Source organism: Taudactylus pleione, unplaced genomic scaffold, assembly GCF_031769625.1.
Source record: "Taudactylus pleione unplaced genomic scaffold, aTauple2 ptg000386l, whole genome shotgun sequence".
NCBI classification, from domain to species: domain Eukaryota; kingdom Metazoa; phylum Chordata; class Amphibia; order Anura; family Myobatrachidae; genus Taudactylus; species Taudactylus pleione.
The window spans coordinates 106,589-130,770 of NW_028284787.1; the positions used below are offsets into that span (position 1 = coordinate 106,589).

General features: G+C 45.3%; 1 protein-coding gene across 1 annotated transcript in view; it reads left to right on the top strand.

The window, feature by feature from the left end:
* Positions 1 to 24,182, top strand: part of DDC (dopa decarboxylase) — a 270,084-nt gene that overhangs the window by 81,995 nt on the left and 163,907 nt on the right. The window contains exons 2-4 of the mRNA XM_088445615.1: positions 6,474 to 6,708; positions 10,640 to 10,753; positions 21,346 to 21,465. Coding sequence (XP_088301741.1) covers positions 6,508 to 6,708; positions 10,640 to 10,753; positions 21,346 to 21,465 — 435 coding nt within the window. The 5' untranslated portion in view covers positions 6,474 to 6,507. The remainder of the gene's footprint in view (positions 1 to 6,473; positions 6,709 to 10,639; positions 10,754 to 21,345; positions 21,466 to 24,182) is intronic.

A 24,182-nucleotide genomic window follows, 5' to 3' on the forward strand; every position in this document is an offset into this window, starting at 1 on the left:
GTTGGTCAATTATCGCATATCGCTGCCAGATATTAGAAATATCTGGCAGTTTATATGCGGTAAACGATGAACGACGAAAGATATTAGCAGCAGCTACAGGGCGCCGCAGAGAAAAAATCCACTCCCTGAATGATGTCATGACATATCGTTCATTGTTTGCTAAAATCTGTCATGTACACGACAGATATCGTTCAGCACAGCCATCTAAATTTTCAAGGGATATCTTTTGTCTTTCATCGCTCAGAGAAACATCTGCTAAATGATAGGCCCCTTAAATGTCTAAATCTGTAAATAGAAAGATGGTGTGCAAGTCCCTTTACAAAGTCCAGACAGTCCCCACTTCATATTACTTATATCCACAATATCACCCGAGTGTGGTGGACAGGGTACACAGGGCCTGATTCAGAGCCGGATGCTCTGACAGAGCGCTCTCTCTGAATCAGGGCCGTCCTTCTTGTTTTTCAGAGCGGCCCCCAGGCCGCTCGCATAGCTGTGGGTGACCACCCACAGCTATAGCGAGCGGCCAGGAAGATGGTCGCGATGGTCAAGACCATCGCGACCATCGGGATTGCGACGAGACTTTTGTGGTAGGGTCTCGTTGCCGCAAGCCCCAGAGTGCTTTCGGCTCTAACAGAGCCGAAAACACTCCCACTGACATCACTTGTGATGTCAGTGGGGCCGAACCCAGATGGTAGGTGTTCCCATGGGAACGCCTCCGTCTGGGCAGCCATACCCCCAGCCCGCCCACCAAAGGGGGCGTGCTGTCACTCACCATCGACAGCACACCCCCTTTGGTACGAGACCCAGAGCGACGGATTGCCCTCGCTATCCGGGTCTCGTGCATTTGCACGATGGAGCCGGCTCCGTCATGCGCATGTGCACTGGGCCACCATCGACCCGCTTGCAAGCGCATAGCCTGAATCAGGCCCACAGTGCAAACTCTTACATGTATGCTTACATGAGACCAGGGCCATAGGGAGCACCGCCGGGCCCAGGTAAAGAGGGGGCATGGCCTAATCGCAGGAGGCATGGCCATGCCCATTGAGAAAAAAACTTTTGAGTTGGGGAGGGGGCGCTGTAGGCCCCTCAGCCTGTCGCAAAACCAGGGGGGGCGTGATCACTGGGATCGCTCCCCCCCCAGGCATAGGAGATTGCTGTGACTGCTGCGAGGAATCTCCCACTGCATCCCAGCACAAGCTGTGTGCTAGGCTGCTGCGAGGGAAAGAGGAGGGAGGGGGGGGTTGCGCCGGGCCCCTCTGGAAGCCCGGGCCCAGGTAAATTGTACTCGCTCCCTCTCTCTCGGCGCCCCTGCATGAGACCGGGTGGTACAAAGCTCATAATGGTTTCTTTACATCATCTGGGATCATCTCTAGAATTGGAGATATGACAGCATAATTGCTCCAAAGTCTCCTACGCCTGTGGGGGGAGCAATCACACTGATCGCACCTCCCACTGGCTTTGCTCCTGGCTAAGGGGCTCACAACACCCCCCCCTCCTCCCAGCCCACAGCACAGCGCAGTTACATGGCGCTACAAAATGTTGAATTATTTTTTTAAGCCTAAGGGGCCCGTCACGGCTCTTGGCGCCCCTGGGGGTGCGGGCTGTGGAAGAGGGTGCAGGAGACTTGCCTACTTTTCTGGCTGGCTGGGAGCGTGGACCATTTTTCGTGAGCTTCCCGGCCATTCCGGGAGTGTAGGCTAGTATGCCCCAGCCACAGTAGCATGTCATGTACTGGTAGCTCCTGTATCCAATCAATCAATAGAGCTGTGGCACAGCAGACTAAGACACATAGCATACTACAATATTCCTCATTCAGCTTGGATCGCAAGTCTGTGGACGCACGCACCCAGTCGATGTTTGCGTGCTGTGCATGCGTATGCACCGTAGCGTGCATGTGCGAACAGGACACTGTGATCGTGAAAGCGAATGCAGTGGATACGCAGAGCCATTGCAGAGTGATTGACAGGAAGTGCCATTTGGGGGTGGAGAGCGGGGGTGGTCAAAGGAACGCAGGCGTGTCTGTGCATTTGAACGCCATTAATTAAGCCCCTGCGAGGGCATATGCAGCCAGAGATCTAGATGGTGACAGGAAGTTTCGCAGTTTGTGAGTCAGGGTCAGCTCAACCACAACTGTGCGTATGGGTCTGATGTCACTCAATGTTACCGATGTTATCGCTGAATTGCGGATGTATATAATGGGAAGCAGGCGGCTCTATACAGTGGTGGGCATTTTGGTACAGTGCTGTGATCACAAGAAGATCGCATTAATTTGCATAATTTTGCAGCACGTGTGCGATTGCAGACTTACGATCCGTGCTGAATGAGGTCTAATATACAGGAGTTTCAAAATGGAATGATGACTGGTATGTCAGTGGACACTCTTGTAGGACCAGCATGAGTGAAGGGAAAGCAGACATGCTGCACCTTTCCCAAGTATTCATCCAGATCACAAGTGCCGTTGGAGTTAGTGCATACAGATGTGTGTGGACCAATGGAGGTAGAATCCATGAGTGGGAATCATTACTAGAGCAGGTTGTCCTGTGATGTGTCCCTTTTCCTCTTGCAGGCTCAGCCTCAGACTAGCAGATGTTTCCACTTGCTTCTCTGGGTATGGCTATAGACCAAATTATGACCACTCTGCCTCTCTCTTCTGGCACTCTTTTTTAACTCCTACTCTTCTTCTAATTGTGGGGTAGCGATATCAAACTGGTGTTTAGGCGCTCAAAAGGCCTATCGCTCTTGTAACAGGACACATCTGTACAGGGCCACCATCAGGGGGGGACTGTGGGGACTACAGTCCCAGGTCCGGGCACTCCAACAGAGAAGGGGGGCCCGGCTAACTCCAACCACCCGCCAATGCAATCTAAAGTGGCCTCCTGTCCTACGCCCCCAACCCGCCGCTGCTGCTGCTTCAGCAGCCGATGCTTGGATTTGTGAACTGGGAACGCTGGCCTCTGAAGCACGAATGCTTCAGAGGCCAGGGTTCCCAGTGATGCACTGCACGGGTGACGTCATGCATAATGCAAAAGGGGCATTACTTTAGCGGGCACTGCATAAGGGGTACTACTTTAGGGGGTACTGCATAAGGGGCACTACTTTAGGTGGCACTGCATAAGGGGCATTACTTTAGTGGGCACTGCATAAGGGGTACTACTTTAGGGGGCACTGCATAAGATGTACTACTTTAGGGGCCACTGCGTAAGGGGCATTACTTTAGTGGGCACTGCATAAGGGGTACTACTTTAGGGGGTACTGCATAAGGGGCACTACTTTAGGTGGCACTGCATAAGGGGCATTACTTTAGTGGGCACTGCATAAGGGGTACTACTTTAGGGGGCACTGCATAAGGGGTACTACTTTAGGGGCCACTGCGTAAGGGGCATTACTTTAGTGGGCACTGCATAAAGGGGTACTACTTTAGGGGGCACTGCATAAGGGGCACTACTTTAGTGGGCACTACATAAGGGGTACTACTTTAGGGGGCACTGCATACAACTGTCAGCAGCAAACCAGGCACATATGCTGCATGTGCAGTTGCATATCGATATACAGGGCTATAAGGAGTGGTTTGCGGCCGCACAGGGCGGGATCGCCTGGGGGTGGTACTAGCCGTACCTGCCATTCACTGCAGTCCACGCCCTCTTCCGGCTTACAGTTTCTGTTCTGTATGGGGGGGGCCCTGCCTATTTTGTCAGTCCCGGGCCCCACAATTTCTGATGGCAGCCCTGCACCTGTATAAGCTGATTGGTTGCTATGGGCAACTTCTCTACTTGTCCTCTTTAGAAGGTTTGATACATCTCCAAAGCACTGGGCTTTTTTTTATGTGGGCTCTGATGTTGTTTTTGGTCTCTTGACAGCTTCACATTGCTGGGAATTGTAGTTTTTTAAAGGGACCCATATGGTAGGCGAAAGGTTGCGCAATCCTATCTTGAATCTGATCGGAAACGTTGATCCACCCGTTGGAAATGCCGACATGCGGCCATCGATGTTCCACGATCCGTTGGAGGATCGGTGAAATTATACATGTTAAATCATGATCATATTTTGATCGTGATCGGCAAATCAATTAAATCTAATATGTTGGATTTCACCGATCCTCCAACCCGGCATCTCTGCATTGCGACAATCAGACTCGCTGGTGTGTGGGGGACATTACACTACCCCCTACTGCCTGAGACTCTTTCATGTACAGTCAGGTGCATAAATATTGGGACATTGACAGAATTTTCATATTTTGACCTCTATTCACCACCACAATGGCTTTGAAATGAAACAAACAAGATGTGCTTTAACTGCAGACTTTCAGATTTAATTTGAGGGTAATTATGTCCAAATCAGGTGAATGGTGTAGGAATTACAATGGTTTCTATATGTGCCTCCCACTTTTTAAGGGGCCAAAAGTAATGGGACTATCAACTCAAAAGCTATTTCACGGACAGGTGTGGGCTATTCCCTCATTATTTCATTATCAATTAAGCAGGTAAAAGGTCTGGAGTTGATTCTAGGTGTGACATTTGCATTTGGAATCAGTTGCTGTTGACTCTCAATATGAGATCCAAAGAGCTGTCACTATCAGTGAAGCAAGCCATCATTAGGCTGAAAAATCAAAACAAACCCATCAGAGAGATAGCAAAAACATTAGGTGTGGCCAAATCAACTGTTTGGAACATTCTTAAAAAGAAAGAATGCACTGGAGAGCTCAGCAACACCAAAAGACCCGGAAGACCACGGAAAACAACTGTGGTGGATGACAGAAGAATTATTTCCCTGGTGAAGAAAAACCCTTTCACAACAGTTCGCCAAATCAAGAACACTCTCCAGGAGGTAGGTGTATATGTGTCAAAGTCAACAATCAAGAGAAGACTTCACAAGAGTGAATATAGAGGGTTCACCACAAGATGTAAACCATTGGTGAGCCACAAAAACAGGAAGACCAGATTAGAGTTTGCCAAACAACATCTAAAAAAGCCATTACGGTTCTGGAACAACATCCTATGGACAGATGACACAAAGATCAAATTGTACTAGAGTGATGAGAAGAGTATGGAGAAGGAAAGGAACTGCTCATGATTCAAAACATACCACCTCATCAGTGAAGCATGGTGGTGGTAGTGTCATGGCGTGGGCATGTATGGCTGCCAATGGAACTGGTTCCCTTGTATTTATTGATGATGTGACTGCTGACAAAAGCAGCAGAATGAATTCTGAAGTGTTTCGGGCAATATTATATGCTCATATTCAGTCAAATGCTTCAGAACTCATTGGACGGCGCTTCACAGTGCAGATGGACAATGACCCGAAGCATACTGCAAAAGCAACCAAAGAGTTCTTTAAGGCTAAAAAGTGGAATGTTATGCAATGGCCAAGTCAATCCCCTGACCTGAATCTGATTGAGCATGCATTTCACTTGATGAAGACAAAACTGAAGGGAAATGCCCCAAGAACAAGCAGGAACTGAAGACATTTGCAGTAGAGGCCTGGCAGAGCATCACCAGGGATGAAACCCAGAGTCTGGTGATGTCTATGCGTTCCAGACTTCAGGCTGTAATTGCCTGCAAAGGATTTGCAACAAAGTATTAAAAAGTGAAAGTTAGATTTAGGATTGTTTAGTTTGTCCCATTACTTTTGGCCCCTTAAAAAGTGGGAGGCACATTTAGAAACCGTTGTAATTCCTACACCGTTCACCTGATTTGGATGTAATTACCCTCAAATTAAATCTGAAAGTCTGCAGGTAAAGCACATCTTGTTTGTTTCATTTCAAAGCCATTGTGGTGGTGAATAGAGGCCAAAACATGAAAATCCTGTCAATGTCCCAATATTTATGCACCTGACTGTATTTAATTCTGTTTTAGTGGTATATTCATACTTGCCGACATTCAGCTCCCTGCCTGCAAACAGTGGGGGGAGTGGCCGGGCAATGGGTCCGTGTTGGGGATCGTGGCCCCGCCCCCTCCTCACAATGCCGAAAATAAAGGCATTATGAAGCAGGGGGCGGAGCCACAATGACGCGATTCAGCGTGAATTGCGTCATTGGGCCCCCCCGCTGCGGGGCTTTCTATTAGGTAGTCGGGGGGGGGGGGCAGGCGGCAGCCGGGAGGCTTGCCTGCCTTTTTGGGGGGTCAGGAGCTGCACCCGATATTCGGGAGGCTCCCGACCAAATCGGGAGGGTAGGCAAGCCTGTGTATATTTACTAAAGTGCGGATTTACAAAAGTGGAGATGTTGTCCATAGCAACCAATCAGATTCTAGTTATCATTTTCTAGAAGGTACTAGACAAATGATAAGTAGAATCTGACTGGTTGCTATGGGAAACATCTCTACTTTTGTAAACCAGCACTTTAGTAAATATACCCCTTAGTGTGCAGAATAATTATGTTCAATTATGTTTATGTTTAGAGAGTGATTTTCCCAAATCATGTAGGTAACAGGATAAAGTATGATAAAAAGTAATATGTTATATATTTTGCCCTGTAGGTATCACGTCTACCTACTTAAAGATTACACTAACATGAACTCAGAAGAATTCAGGAAGAGAGGGAAGGATATGGTGGACTATATCGCTGATTACCTGGAAAATATTGAATCAAGGCACGTTCTTCCTGATGTGGAGCCTGGATATTTAAGACCACTGATTCCAGATTCTGCTCCAGAGGAAGGGGAGACATATGAAAATATAATAAAAGATGTTGAAAGAGTTATCATGCCAGGGGTAAGCAAAACATTGGAAAAGGACCATTGTGTGTCTTTTAGTAAATGTTAGGGTAAGTTACCTGTTTAGAAGTACCAGGGCTGAGCCATTCTGATGGGGCAACTGAGTTTAATTCCTTATAAAAATGACCATAAACACTTGCATGAATTGGTTACATAAAGACAAATGCTGTAATCTCAAGCATTAACTATTCTACCAAAAGGGTAATTTACAAAAATGTAGACATTTAAAAGAGGAAAATTATATTTTTTATACTGAATGCCTATAATTTGCTGATGTCCAAAACTTGAGACAACTACTGCGAGATACCTCATTTATAGTCACATCCTTGGTGTTTAGCTTCTCAAACTATTTTTTTTAAATTTGTATACCTGGGGATATATTTACTACAGGTTGATTTTGATATTTTGGTAGTTTTTTTGTCAGTTTTGCAAACTGGCCATTTGATAAAAGTAAAGCCAACAGAAAACTTACCAAAATAACGACTATTGAACATTGGAGCAAATATCAATATTTTTACATAGATAAGTATAGAATCCTGAGATGTTTTGAAAACTGATCCAAAAACTATGGTAAACCCACCCAAACAATCGACCAGCCTGCGGCACGCGTTTGTGTGAATCACTGCACAGATTAATATGATCTGTGCAGGCTTCATAACTGTAAAAACTATAAGAATGGTTAAAAATAGAAAGCAAAATGTGTGGGGTACCCCACAAATTAATAACCAGCCCCAGACATCTGAGCTTAGGCTGGTATTGGAAAATAGGGTGAAAAAAAAGAGTGGGATCTCCCCTATTTTCCAATAACCAGCAATCCTTTGTATAATGGCAGCCTGCCCAGGGCTGGAATCCCTAGTAAAGTGGGATCACCCCCCAAAAGGTCCCTCCTACCCAAAGAAATGTGTCAAAATGCCCATATGGACTGAAGAGGACGTGACCTCTTCATCTTGTAAGTAATAAATTGGTAAATGAGGGCAGGGTGGGTGTGTTTATTTATTAAGGATTACAATTCTCAGTGTGTGTCTTGTCTTTTGGTTACTTTTTTTACAGGTGGACTACATGAGCCAGTGGGCCCTTTTTGTCCGGCCATGCTGGCACTTGTGGATTGACAAGTGCCATCATGGCGGGGGCAGAATTGCTGGAATGTGTAGGCCACCTGTAAAAATGTATGTTATTTAACTATTACCTGTACACCCACTGACACCAGGGGTTTGGGGAAGAGCCCTGGGCTGAAAGGAGAGGGGATCCCCCTTTTTTTGAGGGGGGGTCTGTCTTCCATAGCAATTTCAGTCCTGGGCTCAACAGTTTAGGGCTGGTTGCTGTTATGGCAGGAGGACCACAGGCTGTGTGTTCCCCTGCTATAGAGCCAGTTCCCGGCATTTTAAGCCTGGTGCTGGCTATTGGAAAATAGGGGGAACTCCATGACATTTTTTACTCCAATTTCGAATACCAGCCTAGATTTAGAGGTCTGGGGCTGGTTATGGATTTGGGGGACCCCATTTTTTCCTATTTTGAACCGTTTGTACACTTTTTACAGTAACAAAGTGGATGCAGGTTGTGCTGTTGCTGTGGGTCTCAGAGGTCTAGGTGTCCCTGTTCAAAAGCACACCTCTCTTGCGCCCAAGAGTATTCTATTAATGCTTGGGGGATCCATGTGCAGCACCTCTCCATACTGCGCCCCCCCAACTACCTTTAGCCTGAGGCACCATCATTTGTGTTATATTTTCGGAAGATGATGCATGCGCGGAAGATAGAAAAAGGCTATGGAGCAGTGAGATTCTTTACTATCACCTGCATCGCACCATCTTTGTGAAAATATCACACAAGAGGGCGCCACTAGCAGAAATGTGGGGGAGCAACTACTACAGGAACCCCCTTGATCCAGGGGTCCACGTGCACTGCACACCATTCACCCATTATAGATGCACCACTGCATTTGGCTAATGTCATTTAAATTGTTGTTTTCTATTATAATATGGGTGATGACTATGATGAAAGAAGGTGATAATGATATGATGGGGTGTGAAGATAATGAAAAGACTTGAGTATGTTAATGCATAAAAGTGATAAGCAGTTGTAAATACACCCCATGTGTAGCACTAGGCATGCCATCTCCTATAGATCACTGCAGAGATTGGTGTTTCTCTAAAAGCATTGGGAGCCCAGAAAATGTTGCTATGTGACACAAAAAGTTCTAGTTATGCACCTGCATTCTGTAATTGTCAGTGTAAACGTTTCTTACTTGAAAACCAGGCATATTTCTTCCCTTTCCCCTTTCTCTCCTCTCCATCTTTCTTTCTTTGTTCCTTATACTAGGGTTATTTCATATTTCAATTTACTACTATAGTAAGATGTATGGGGCTATTTATAAATTTGTTATGATAGTAAAGATGTACTAGATAAACTCTAAATACAATGAAAGAGTCTGATTCTGAGTTGGAATAAAATCAAAAACAGCAAGTAACTGTGCACCTGGACAAACCATGTTGCACTGCAATTAGTGCAAATACTGTACATTGATTTTTGTTTGCATGTGGGGTAAATACTGGCTGCTTTTGCATGTAGCCCACAAATGCTGGACAACTGTATTTTGACACTGCAGTTTAGAACTGAGCTAGGACACGCCCCTCCCAAATATAAATCTCTCTCCACATTTTTAATCTTCCTAACCCACAGTGCAACGTGGTTTTGCATAGGTACAAACGTACTGCTTTTTTTGCTTTCAGCCTCAAAATTGCATATAGCTACAATCAGGGGCGTATTTAGAGTTGGGGGCCCATGTGCCTTCACCATCCGGGGCCCCCTCCTCTCTTCCCGGCGGCCGCCAGCCGACTGACGTGGCTGGCTGGCCACGGGAGCATTTGTAGACTCTGGGCACTAGAGTGTGCACGGAGTCTACTGCGCATGCGCAAAATGCCGGAAAAATGTCCGTGGTGGCATTTTTCTGGCTTTTTGTACAGCGCTGACAACCGGCACGGGACCTCGGAGAGGTGCGTTTTAAATAATATGGGTGCAAGGTGTGCGGTGCAGGCCCCCCTGGAACTGTGTGCTCCACACACCCTGCACGCCCCTGGCTACAATTTATAATTTTGCTGGGAGCTTTGCATCAATTTTATTGACCGCTTCACCAACTAGTCTCGGGACCATCTGCGTATGTGAAAACTGGCTCGCGCATGTGAAATGGAGCTCACTGTCTAGACATACGCTTCCAGTTCAACATTTTTATTAAAAATATGTGATATTTTGGGGAAAAATATGCTTTATTTGTTATAAGAAAGCATTTTTTCTAGTCCCGGTCCTTGCTATTGCCATGCGGAAATGTCTATAGTGACAAGAGGATTGCAGCTGTGCTTCTACCACCATACTCTTCCCTTTATATAGGGATCCCCATGCTTTGCACTGGGAAGCTACCGCCTGAGCTAGTTGGCGAATACAATCGCCAGCTATCACTGCCCGGTGGGTTTCTTAAAAAGGTAGAATCATTATTGCTACTGACAAATACCCTTAAGTTCTCCTTTATTTGCAACTGCATTTGTCTTAAATAAAAACTTAATTGATTTGCCCTCATTGTCTTAAATATGTCCCTTTATCAGTCTAAAATATAGATTGTCTATTCTTCCATTACCTTCATAAAATATAGAATATATTTGTTTTAATACTTTGTGGTTTCTGTAGATGTAAATAGTAAGTAGTGTTTTGTGATAATTGTAATATTTGTACAGTATAAGTGTTATTTGGGAAAGGAAAGGAAAGGAAGGGGGGGGGGTGTATTAGAAAAAACATTAGTTACAGTAGGGGTTATGTTGTATTTACATTTAAAAAAAAAGTACATTTACATTCCATACAGTTTTCATATATACAAAAACTAAATGATTTACTGATATATTACTTTATACATCAACCAACAACTTATTTTTTATTCTTGGCAGGTAACTCACTGGCACAGTCCTTATTTTTTTGCATACTTTCCTACTGGCAGTTCATACCCAGCCATGTTGGCGGATATGCTGTGTGGGGCTATTGGGTGCATTGGCTTTTCCTGGGTAAGCTTCATTGAAAATGCTGACTGTTAAATGCCAAATACTGTATTATATATTATAAATTTTTTTAAATAAAATTTATATTTATTTCTTCTTTATTACATCAGAAAATAAATTACATGTGTATATATATATATATATATATATATATATGCTATATGACCCTGCCTATGTTTTGTTTATATAGACTCCAGAGCCCCAACATGCCATTTGAGATTTATCTCCCACATACCACTCGCATATTAAATTTTCCAGACATAGCTAGAAGTTAAATGAAAGCATGAAAAAGTGTAACTGAAGTTGTTGTATGATGCAACTTGTTGTCAGATACACTATATAGAAGTTGCAGAAAGTATAATCAAACAGGGACTCTATATTTCTGTACAAACTGGATCAAACACATGCTGCTTTCAAAATGCTGCTTTCAATATGGAGTAGGGATGGCCATCAACAATCAGTGGTTAACTATCATCGATGGTTAACCACCGCTGGCCAATAGTTTTGTCATCAATGGTGGCGATCCATTGGTTCTACACCATCGATGGCACAGAACAAGGCAATGTTATTTGTTTTTTTTTCCTCATGTGTCAGGACAACGAGCCTAGCTTCGCCCCCTGATGCGACCCACAAAGCCCCATCCCCACTCCCTGATTGGCCCATTGCCCAGCAAGTATTAAAGCAAGGATGACCATCTGTGGATGAAACCATCGATAGTTGCCGGCTGATGGCGTCATACCAGCGATGTCAACAACTGATGATGCCATCAATGGTCACCATGGTTTACCCACCTATGGCCACCATGGTTTACCCAGCTTTATACATCCTTTATTGTCCTCAAACAATACTGTCAGTTGAGTTACTGACTCTCCAAAAAATCAATATTTTAAGTTTAAGAACCCCTTTGGAAAGTATAGTTTTCTGAGACTTTGGACCTCATTCAGACCCGCTCGCAAGCGCTGAGCGCTCACAAGCAGGTCGATGTTTAGGCCCTGTGCACGCGCAAGCCTAATTACAAATGGGGCGGCTGTCGATGTTGATCGACAGCTTGCCCCGTTTTGTAGGCGTGGCGGGGGGGTGGTTTCACAAATGGAGGCGTTCCTTAACTCTCAATACTGTATCAAGCTTATTTGCACTTTCTATCATGTTATTGAATTCATCCACAAGGTTTCCTTTAACATATGTCAGTCCATCATCTGGTCTGGCATCAAGTGCTGTTATGTGCTTCATAGACTCCTGAGTAGCAGGGCTGCTACAGTAACTGAAAGTAAAGGAAAGTCCTTTATTTCTTCTCCTCTATAGTGCAAACGTTCAATTATATCTAGTGTACATTTAATATAATATAATTATATATAATTATATACTGCATGTGCTGACCTTTACGTACAGATGTGTATTCATAAACCTAGCCAAAATACGCCATGCAGTGTGAGACGCCTGGTGCAAGAAAGTAGCATCTTTTTAACTTGAATGTGTGTCTTAGTTGTAATCGGATGCGACAAATGGATTCAATAGGATAAACTGATTAATTGGATATTCATCAAACTGAATCTGTATACGAAGCACAACGTACTGTAACTTGGCAAGAAAAAAGCAGCGGCCACTTCATCATAGCACGTTGTATACAGATTCAGACTCTGTCGCACACAGATGTACAAGCGTTAAATATCAAATTAGTCTGTGCAGTCTGGAGAAGCAGTTTTGTCATATCCAATTGCGACTAAGATGAGCATTTGAGTTAAAAAGACGGTCGGTGCAAGTGAAGTTGCGCGGGACCAGGTGCACTGAGAAGGGCAGTTTGGTGAGACTGCAGCAATAGTGTATGAGAACAAATCTGTAGTTAGTCTGGTAAACCTTGCTTAAATTAGCTCTCTCATGCACTTTCTGCAGCACACCCCTAATTTCTCTTGCAATGTTACAGAAACATATACACACAATCTGATCATCATCTACACAGAAAGCTATTGTGCTCTGGTCTTTCTCAGTCCATTCATCTGTGACTGGGTCAGGTTTAGCCTCTTATATACATTTCCACATACTTTTTCTTATAAGCAGCATCTTTATTTAAAATTTCCTTGTCTGATAGTTCTGGTTAGTCAGACTTAGTTGAAGCTCTGATAGCAGCATCCATTTCTTCTGGGCTGTGGCCCTGATTCAGAGCTGGATGCTCTGAATAAGGGCTTTTTTTTTTTTGGAGCGGCCTCCTGGCCACTCGCATAGCTGTAGGTGACCACCCACAGCTATTGTGAGCGGCCAGGTGATGGTCAAGACCATCGCGACCATCAATCTTGCGATGAGACCCTTGTGGTAGGGTCTCGTGGCTGCAAGCCCCAGAGATATACTGGCTCTAATAGAGCCGGAAGCTGTCCCACTGACATCACTGGTGATGTCAGTGGGGCCGCCCACAAACGGCAGGCATTCGCATGGGAACGCCTCCGTTTGTGATGCCACCCCAACGCCGCGCCTCCAAAATGGTGCGAGCTGTCGATCAAAATCGTCAGCTGCCCCATTTTGGTGCGAGACCCGGAGCGACTGAACTCCCATCTAGCCGGGTCTTGCGCATGCGCAGTGGCCTAATATCGACCCGCTCGTGACTGCATAACGCTTGTGAGCGGGTCTGAATCAGGCCCTCTGTCTTTTCTTTTATTAAGGTTCTGACTTTTATAACTTTTCTTTCTGCAGTCCTGTTATCAGATACGATTCCTTAAACTGGGAAATGGCAGACTGGTATGTGGATCGAAGATTGACAATGAATAGGTTGTCAGTCAATAGTTCAACACCAGATGGTCGACATGCAATAGGTCAACAGCTTCAAAATGTCGACTGGCAAAAGAGCGACCGTGCAAAAGGTCGACAGGGTTAAAAGATTGACAGGTTCAAATGGTGGACACAAAAATGATCACCATGTTTTTTTTTCAACATTTTTACGGTTAGGGTTAGGCACTTGGTGGAAGTTTAGGGTTAGGCTTCCGGAGGGGTCATTTATGGTTAGGCCCTAGGGGGAGGGTTATGGTTAAGCTAGGGTTAGGTTTACACATTAGAGGAAGGGTTAGGCAACAGGGGGAGGGTTAGGGTTAAGTTAAAAAAGTCAATCATTTTAGTGTAACCATTTGAACCTGTCGACTTTTTAACCGTGTTAACCTTTTTTTTACCTGTCGACTTAGTGACTGTCAACATTTTTATAGTTGATTTTTTATACCACACCCGGAAGACTTTGTGATGCTTCACACTTTGAAATAGCAATTTTGGCGACGGCGACAGATAATAGCCTAAGAATACTTTAAATTATAGTCTAATAAAAGGAAAGACAACTGGAAATGTTATTTACAGAGTTACAAGCAAGAGATCACACACATGTTTTAACACTGAAACTTCCAACCTCCATTTGCTGTCTCCAAATTAGCCATCTGGTCACTCGCATTATGAAGGACATAAACTGTATTTCTCTTTCATCCACTAGGGGACACTGGAGGTGCTTACGCTGGGGTATAGAGGCGTGGATAGCTGGAGCCGGCACTTTAAATAATTTTGAAGTGTGAAGCTCCTCCCCCTCTATGCCCCATCAGCCCTCAGTTTAGAAAATGTGCCTCATGGAGCTGGTCACAATCTGATAATGCTGCTGCGCTGCTTCAGGCGGGGGCATACAAGAGACAGCCGGATAAGCTGAAATCAGTCCCTGCACGCCGCTAAGGGCTGCAGAGGGACGGAGGGGGCGTGCATTGCGGGGCTGAACACTCCAGACTCTGCTGAGTCTGTCCTGCACAATGAGCTCCTCTGTTAGACCAGGGCAGCCATTTTAGACTGCAGACAGACTTGATAAGGACGGGGGCGGAGCTACCCAGCGCGGTCTCTCTCACACTGCTCAGGCACAGAGCTGTTACAAACAGCGTGCCTGCCATATTTTGCAAAAATTAATGCCTGCATTCTCTCCCTCCTGAAGGCAGAGTGCAGCTGCATGGCTACAGAAGGCTGGACTCCTGCACAACGATTAGCCCTACATCCCTGGTACAGAAGGCTGTGAGAAAGTGCAGGGAGTCTAATCTGTGGGAGGGGAGTGGGGTGTATCTCCTCCTCTGTGTCCCAGACCAGCCTTATGTTTCAGTGTGTCCTTCTGAGTGACTGTGTGCATCAATGTCAAGCAGAACAAAGTCTTCTCAAAAGTTGTTTGTCTGTTCTAAGTGTAACACGTATGCCGCTGGGTCCATGTTATGTGATGCTTGTATAACAATGGAGCCAACTATGGCTGTTACTAACTCACCTCCATGGGCCGCTGACATGGTAGGAGTTATGACGGACTTAACGTCACAGTTAGCTGAGGCACACAGGTCTCAATATTGGTATCAGTACACGCATATCTGCGTCTACTATTTCCTCCCTGGGTGGCTGGGTTAAACAGATCTCTAGACACCGTGGTACAGGTTATGGGTACAGCGGTGTCTGTACCCTCCAATTCACACCATTAACGGGAGTTAGAGTCCGCCTCTCCCAGGGTGGAATCTCTAATTTTGGCAGTCAGTTATATCCTCAATTTACCTAAGGATATGATTCCTGCGTCCCAGAGTGTGAATTAGTTCATGTACCCGCCTTTTTTTCCATTGTCACAGCAGCTTTCTGTGACCTAGAAACAGCCGAATATGCGGTTCAAAATTCCACGTCTGTTTCCGGCTAGCTAATATTTTCCATCGTCCATGTTAGAAAAGTGGGAAACGTCTCTTCATGTAGATGCGTCAATCTCCCGTCTCTAAGAAAACAGCACTTCTAGTACAGGAGCTACTGTACTAAAAGACTATACTGCAGTGGAAGCTCAACATAGACTTACTCTTGTTACCGCCTGGGTTAACAGGGCTGTGGTTTGCCGGGCTGACCAGTTAATACAGGTTTGGACCCAAGTCCTTCCAAAGCAGAATTACGTCTACTAGCACACATATGTGAGTCTGCAGTTTACCCTCTAGGTACAGCCCGCAGAGCCCTCTGGTTGCACGCTTGGCAAGCAGATGCAGAATCCAAACGTGCGGTGGAGTGTTCACCATTCATTGGTGGCTTGCTTTTTGGCCCGGAAATTGGAAAAGGGGGGGGGGGGTTGGTTTTCTTTCCTCCCGTCAATATATAAAAGCAGTCGTGGTGATAATTTGAGAACAATTAAGTTTCCAACTCAATGCATATAATTCAAGACCTAAAAGGTTTTTATTAAGAGAAATAAATAAATCATACACAAAGTATTTATCATATGTTACAATAATAAAGAATAGAACAATGCCTATTAATCTCAATGTAAAACGATTATAGCAACCTATGATGGTAACATAACAATGCACATAATGTTAATTGTAAAGTCCCTGCTGTTTTAATGGGTAAGTGTGACAGGATATCCAGAAATGAAGGACAGAAACAAACTACAGCATGTAATGAAGGGGAGTAACTGGGAGAAGGGAGAGAGCAATCGGAGGAAGTTAGTCACCCCAAGATCTCCCTATTTGTTGTACTCAACTCCAGTGGAGTAAGATGTAATTGTTTGTGAAAACAGAGTTATTGGACAATGGTATGAGTAATCAGTACCTCAATCAGTCCTGTCTGCTCCGGCAGAAGCTGCGGACTGAATAATAAAGGATTCCTCCGTATGAGCTCCTATGCTCCGGCAAAAGTGATGAATAGCTCCCAGGTACGAAGACGCCTTCTGCTCCCGCAGTGTTAGAGCATTACCGTCAGGTAGGGAAGCCGACTCCGTCCTCCATCTCCGTCCTCTTTACTCGCGCCGGCTCAAATGAATGTGCGGGCACGGGTGTGAAGGGTAGTCGCCTGGCATCTGTAGGCGGTTAACTTGCGGAGGTTCAAGTCTGGGAGAAGGCTGGTTTGCCGTGGAGATTTAACGATGAAAGCTGGATCCTGGCAGTCCCAAGGGGTACAAGTGAGACAGGCAGTACCTACGCGTTTCGACGTCACAAACGTCTTTGTCAAGGCTACTGCTCCAGCTCCCAGAAGATCTTACACTGGACCTTCATTTCATTCGTGCACCACATTCCTCTTGTGGTAGAGCCAGAGGTGCTCCCACGCAAGCAAGAAGCGGCAGAGGTAGAGGTCGACCACACACTGTTGCTTGTCGAAAAGGAGCCTAAACCAGCTGGGAAACAGAGGGTTCTACAGGAGGCAATCCAGTCTCTAATAGTAGCATATGTGTTAGGTCTGGAGCATCAACGAGGTATGGGATTTTACTCAAACCTGTTTGTAGTGCCCAACCGGATGGTTCGGTCAGGCACATCTTAAACCTCAAGTCCTTGATTCTGTATCTGAAGATGTATTGTTTCAAAAATGGAGACTCTGCAGTTAGTCATAGCGAGCTTGGAACCAGTGGAGTTTTACTATCCTGGATATCAAGGATGCCTATCTCCATGTTCCCATTTGGGAACCACACCAGGCCTTTCTGCGCTTCGCCATATTGAAAGATCATTATCAGTTTTGGGCATTGCCGTTCGGGTTATACTCGGCTCCCTGCATCTTCACCAGACTCATGTCAGTCATGATCACCCTCCTTCGGTCATCAGGAGTGAACATAACCCCTTATTTGGATGACCTGTTACTCAAGGCTCCATCAGTATCTCTTCTCTTACATCATGCCTTACTGACATATCACACTCTAATCCAAAATGGTTGGATAATCAACTTCAAGAAGCCGAATCTCAATACGTTCCAGAAACTTCTGTTTCTGGGCATGATATTGGATACAGAATCACAGAGGATTTTTCTTCTAACAGACAAGGCCAGGGATATCCGGTTGTTAGTTCAGCTGGTCCTCAGACCAAAGAAGGTATCAATGCTTCTTTGTCTGCGTCTCTTGGGGATGATGGTAGCTGCTTTCGAGGCACTAGTGTTTGGCCGGTTCCACTCCAGGGTGTTTCAGCTGGACCTGCTAGCACAGGGGTCAGGGTCCCATCTGCTTCTACATCGACAGATCCGTCTGAGCCCGGTTGCCAGAGTGGCCCTGCTTTGGTGGACACAATCTGTTAGCGGGCAGAAGATTCGGAGTGTGGGACTGGATCATCGTAACAATGGATGCCAGCCTTCGAGGATGGGGAGCAGTAGTCCTCGATTATCATTTTCATGGTTGATGGTCCCTTCTAAAACAGAAGTGGCCCATAAAGGTGTTGGACCTCAGAGCGATTTACAATGCTCTGATAAAGGCATCAGAGTTTCTAAAGGCTCGTCCGGTAAGAGTTCAGTCCGACAACACAACGGCCTTTGCTTACATCAATCGCCAAGGAGGGACTCTGAGTCGCATGGCTATTTGAGAAGTAACTCGGATCCTCCGGTGGGCCGAGAACCAATAATCCTGTCAGCGTTATTCATCCCTGGTGTGGACAACTGGGAAGCAGATTACCTAAATCGACAGGATATCCATCCCGGGGAATGGAAGCTTCATCCAGACGTGTTCAACACGCTGATACGTTGATGGGGATGTCCTCAGGTGGACCTCATGGTGTCACGATTGAATCGTCAGTTCCCAGTATACGTGTCAAGAACTCAAGATCCGCAGGCGGAAGCAGTAGATGCTCTGACAAGTCTGTGGGTCTACGACTTCGATTACCTTTTTTCCTCCGATTCCGCTTCTTCCTCGTCTTCTAAAAAGGATGAAACAAGAGTCAGCCTCTGTAATTCTCGTGGCTCTGAACTGGCCTCGGAGAAGTTGGTTCTCGGACCTTCAGTTCCTATTGTCAGATGATCCGTGGCCCCTTTCCCTGCACCCGGAGCTTGTACAGCAGGGCCCTTTCATACACCCCAACTTAGCGCAGCTGCGTTTAATGGGGTGGCTCTTGAAACAGATATCCTAAAACGCAATGGAATCCCAGACACTGTTATTCCCACCATACTACGCACCAGGAAGCCAATTTCGGCTGTGAATTATCATCGCATCTGGCGTGTTTATATCTCATGGTGTTCCAGTCGGGGTCTTCCATCTAGGACTTCTCGTTTGTCCCGGTTTCAGTTTTTCCTTCAGACGGGTCTGGATTCTGCCCTTCGTCTGGGAACCTTAAAGGTGCAGGTTTTCTGCCCTTTCCATTTTTCTTTCAACGGAATTGGCCCTCATTCCTGAGGTGCAGACGTTTCTTCAAGGGGTCTTGCGCGAGCAGCCTCCTTTTGTACCTCCAATAGCTCCCTGGGACCTAAACTTAGTGCTTCTGTTTCTTCAGTCGCCCATGTTTGAACCTTTTGGAGGAGGTTGATCTTAAGTACCTGTCTGGGAAGACGGTCCTCCTCCTGGCTCTCGCTTCGGCTCGTAGAGTTTCGGAATTGGGTGCTCTGTCCTATAAGCCACCTTACCTTGTGTTTCATGCTGATAGGGCGGAACTCCGTACGGTAGCTGCTTTCCTTCACAAAGTTGTGTCGGCTTTCCATATCAATCAACCTATTGTGGTACCATCGTTGGTGGAGGACTCTGACACAATCTTCTAGGTTCTTCTACCTTGCATGTGGTTAGGGCTCTCCGCATCTATATTGCCAGGACAGCGTCCATCCGTAAGTCTGGGTTGCCTTTTGTCCTCAATGATGCTGTTCGGAGGGGATAGCCAGTGTCTAAGCAGACTTTGGCAGGTTGGATCCGGCTGACTATTCATCAGGCTTATGTTAGTGCCGGCCGTCGGCCTCTTTCGTCCATTTCGGCTCATTCCACACGTTCTGTGGGTGCGTCATGGGCGGCCGGTAGAGGAGCCTCCACGTCACAATTGTGCCGTGTGGCCACTTGGTCTTCAGTTCACACGTTTGTCAGATTTTACAAATTTGATACGTTTGCTACTTCGGCATCCCGTTTTGGCCTCCTTGTTCTGCAGGCGCCGCAGAGCACTCCCGCCCGTGGGGAAAACTTTGGGACGTCCCCAGCGTAAGCACCTCCAGTGTCCCCTAGTGGATGAAAGAGAAAATGGGATTTTGGTACCTACCGGTAAATCCTTTTCTCTGATTCCACAGGGGACACTGGACGCCCACCTCAGCGCTCTTAGCCTGCCTGTTCGGCTTGTTCCGTATGTTGTATGATTCAGTTATTGTGTGTTCTTCTCTCCTTTTTACTCCGCTTGTTCTCCATCTCCTCTCGGTCTTCATTTTCTAAACTGAGGGCTGATGGGGCATAGAGGGGGAGGAGCTTCACACTTCTAAATTATTTAAAGTGCCGGCTCCAGCTATCCACGCCTCTATACCCCAGCGTAAGCACCTCCAGTGTCCCCTGTGGAATCAGAGAAAAGGATTTACCTGTAGGTACCAAAATCCCATCTTGGAATGTGTTATAGCATTAATAATAATCATTGCTACTGGACTGCTAGAAGCTAATACTGCTAGTTTTCACCTTGTTATTATATAACTTCACACTATGTAAATAAGATTTTATTTAACGCAATATACAGTAAACAATTTAACTATACAAAATGACAGTAAACAATTTAACTATACAAATGAGTGTCTGTCGCAGGCTTATTGCGGCGCTTTGTTCTAAAATCAAGCATTTAGAAATACCCTGTGTTTGCTCTTGGATCTAGCACCAAGAATAAAACATTAGCTTTAAGGAAAAAATACTTAAATAGGGTATATATATATATATATATATATATATATATATATATATATATATATATATTAGTCCGGCACTCACAGCAATCCTGGGTCAGTCAGCACTCAGGTGCCTCCCACTGAAGTAAATGTATATAGCACGAGAGGTAGTGGCACTCTGAGACTTAGAAGCTGCTAACAAAAGTATTAAATTTATTCCATATTAAGGAACAAAGACCAACGTTTCGGGGCAACAACGCCCCTTTGTCGGCGTTGTTGCCCACCGATGGTCGCGATTATCGGTAGGGTCTCAGGTCTCGCAAGCCCGAGTGGACTTCCTCTTCTAATAGAGCAGGAAGTCCTCTAATGACATCACGAGTGATGTCAGTAGGGCCGTCCACAAACGGCAGGCATTCCTTCGGGAACGCCTCTGTTTGTCCAGCCACCCCCTACCTGCCTACAAAATGGGGGGCGAGCTGTCGATCAACATCGACAGCAGCCCCGTCTGGTAGAGAGCCCCGGAGCGAGTGAAGTTCTCACTCGCTACGGGGCTTGCGCACGCACGTGGTGAGCGCCGCACGTGCGCACTGGGCCACCATCGACCAGCTTGCAAGCTCTATGCGCTCGCGAGCGGGTCTGAATCAGGCCCTTAGTTATTTACACATTCTAAACATTCTAAAATTGGTTACATTATAATGTCATAGTGGAAGAAGCCTGCTGTCTATCTGGCACTTACTGCATCATATCAGACATATTGTAAATTAGCTAAATGTGTAATTGATTTAATATAATGGGAAATGTATGAAAAGTGATGTAAAGGACAAAGTTGCTACTGACAAGAATCAACAAATCTCAGACAGTAGAGGTGACTAGAGAAGTACTGTAGGTGTTCTTTGAAAATTCTAATGCTTGTCATTTTTTTTGCTACGACAGCGTCTACTGTGGAATTAAGTAGAAAACTTGTGTTTATGGATATTGAAAGATTCTTAACATTTAATAACTTTTTAAACACTAAACAAAATGTTAAAAATAATGTCTGTTTTTTTTTCTATGTATCTGTTAAATTCAAGGTTTCAAGTCCAGCATGCACAGAGTTGGAAACAGTAATGTTGGACTGGTTGGGGAAGATTATAGCTTTGCCGCAGCAATTTTTAGCTGGTAGTAATGGTGAAGGTGGTGGCGTCATTCAGGTAAGATATAAAATGCACTTTAAATTACCATCTTCTTCAGAGTGTTGTCATGTCAATTATTGATGTATCAATGCAGTCACCAATCAGGATTACCAACTCATCTGTTATTTAATGAGACATTTATATCACACAGGTGCTGTGGTTAATTACATACAACTTACCTCGTGCCAGCAACCGGGTCTCTCCTCCTCCGAGGGGCCATATTCCCAATGCTATTCGTGAAGATGGTGCATGCGCACAAGAGAGCACTGGCCCTGGCACAGTGGCAGAGTTTTTGCTTTCACTGCGTGGCGCAATCTTTCCGTTACTGGGAAGATGGTGCTGCGAAGGAGGAGAGATCTGTTTGCCACCACAAGGTAATTATGCTATGGGTTCATAATGTACAGAGCAGGGCCTGTGTGTAGCGTATATCCTGCACCCATTATAATGGTTCACCCACTTGTTGTTGCTTGTTCATTATAAATACGGGATGTAGTTATTATCCTAGCTGTCGGGATGCCGGCTCCCAGAATGCTGTGCCAGAATCCCGACACCAGTCAGAATCCCGGCACTGGCATCCCGAGGGTAAGTATTGTGGTTAGGGGGAGGGCTAGGGTTAGGCACTAGAGGGAGGATTAGTTTTAGGCACTAGAGGGAGGATTAGGGTTAGTCACAAGGGGGGGATTAGTGTTAGGCACTAGGGGGAGGGTTAGGGTTAGGCACTAGGGGGGAGGATTAGGGTTAAGTACTGGGGGGAGGGTTAGGGTTAGGCGCTAAGGGGAGAATAGGTTTAGGGTGCGGGGAGGGAGGGTTAGGTTTAGGGGTAAAGTTAGGATACTTACCGACAGGTGACGGTATCCTAACCCTGTCGGGATGCCGGCGTCGGGATTCTGAGCGCCTAGATCCAGAGCGCCGGCATCCTGTACCCAACCCATAAATACGCCTATGACGAGAGACAGATTATTCATTACAAATGTAAGAAATAACAGCATAAGACATTTGTTGAAGTGTATAATTACTTTATGTATAAATATTCGGTAAATCCTGTTTCAAATGAAAGAATTATCTCCGGATTAGTAGATAGAGCATTTAATAACACATAAATATACTATAAAAACATACATACTCTAAAAACAACTATATGTGGGCATCTGCACTATGTACTAAATGGGAACTCATAATATAGTCACCAGTCATTCATATGGCAATATATATCCGGGACTCATCCACAGATTTTTAGCAGTGATTCCACAAATTCATCTTTATATCTTAGAGGATAACTCCCGATGATTAGCCTAAAAGGTGGCTATAATTGAATTCATAATAGTAGAACGTTAAATAATGGGATACTTGCATATAAATCCCAAACACGGCAAGGTGATAGTGAGCACAATGGCCAGTGCCTCAGATTGGCAATTAGATGCAGCTATAAATGTTGATATAATGTCATTTAGCAATTTGCATACAGACACTCTACTAATTGAAATGTATAAGCATCAGATGTCCAGGTGCACTCGTTATTAACTGTTATGCTGTGCTTCTGCAGAGTCTGTGCTCAGAGTGTCGGCTCAATGTTAGTGGCTGGCTGACAGCACATGAGTTTGCCTGTTCAAGGAACAGAATAAGGTTCAACCTAAAGTTCCCAGTACGTCTATCAGCAGGGGCACCAAGAGGGAGTGGCTGGCCTGGGAGTGCGAGATAGGCATAACCGTGCCCCCCAAATGGTGCAGCCATGCCCTTTGGGTAATGCGCAGCTTCACAAGACGATGTGTGGCATTTCCCCTAGAACCAGGGCCCATTTGTTCTCTTGGTGGCTCTGCCTATGAGGCGTGGATGAGTTTCGGATATTGCCATATGAAGAACTGATAGTATATTATGAGCTTCTATTTATGACATAATATTGATGATGCCCACAGATAATTGTTTCTAGCATATGTATATTTTGATTTGTTTCTTATTTTCCTTTTTGATGTTATTTATTTAGAAGTGGCAAAAATTCAGTGAATGATTGCACTGTTATACCCCTTTTACACCACAGGTAAAACCCAGGTTATTGCAGGGTTAACCCGGGTTGCTGCTAAGTGTAAAAGGGGCAAGGTTTGGATTCCCGGGTCGAGTGACCCGGCAATCCAACCTGGTAGCTTGCAGGGCTTAACACGGGAATGACTCGTAAAACCATGCAGTGTAAATGGGTAACTCGGGTCGTCCGACCCGGATCCTGTTTATAGCATGGGGACTTCAGGGTTTCTCTGTGCTTGGAGATGATGTCATCTCCAAGCGCTGGTCGAAGTGTTCCGGGAATAAACTGGATCGACGCCACAGTGGAAAAGGAGTCTGACCTGTTTTGGAACTTTTGGAGTCAGGTCTGGGACTAAGGAGGAAAAACTGTATTATTTGTTATTAAATTTTTGCAAAGTGTCTGATATATTTTTAAATTATTTATTTATTTATTAATAATGTTGCGCTCACTGTTAATTAACTCTTTGCAAGGTCTTTCTGATTTTTCCTTCTGTGCCTACACAAAGAGATCAAGGGCCCTATTTACAACAATCCGCATTTCATATGCGGTTGTAGTGTGATTTTTTTGCCTAAATTTGCATTGCAAATTTAGGAAATATCACAGGAATTTATCACAAATCCCTTGCAGGGACAGAGCTTGCGGTAAAGCTCTGTCCCTGCGAATCCCCTCCGCAGTCTTCTCACTGTATTTTCCGCAAAAATGTGTCTGCAGCGACTCA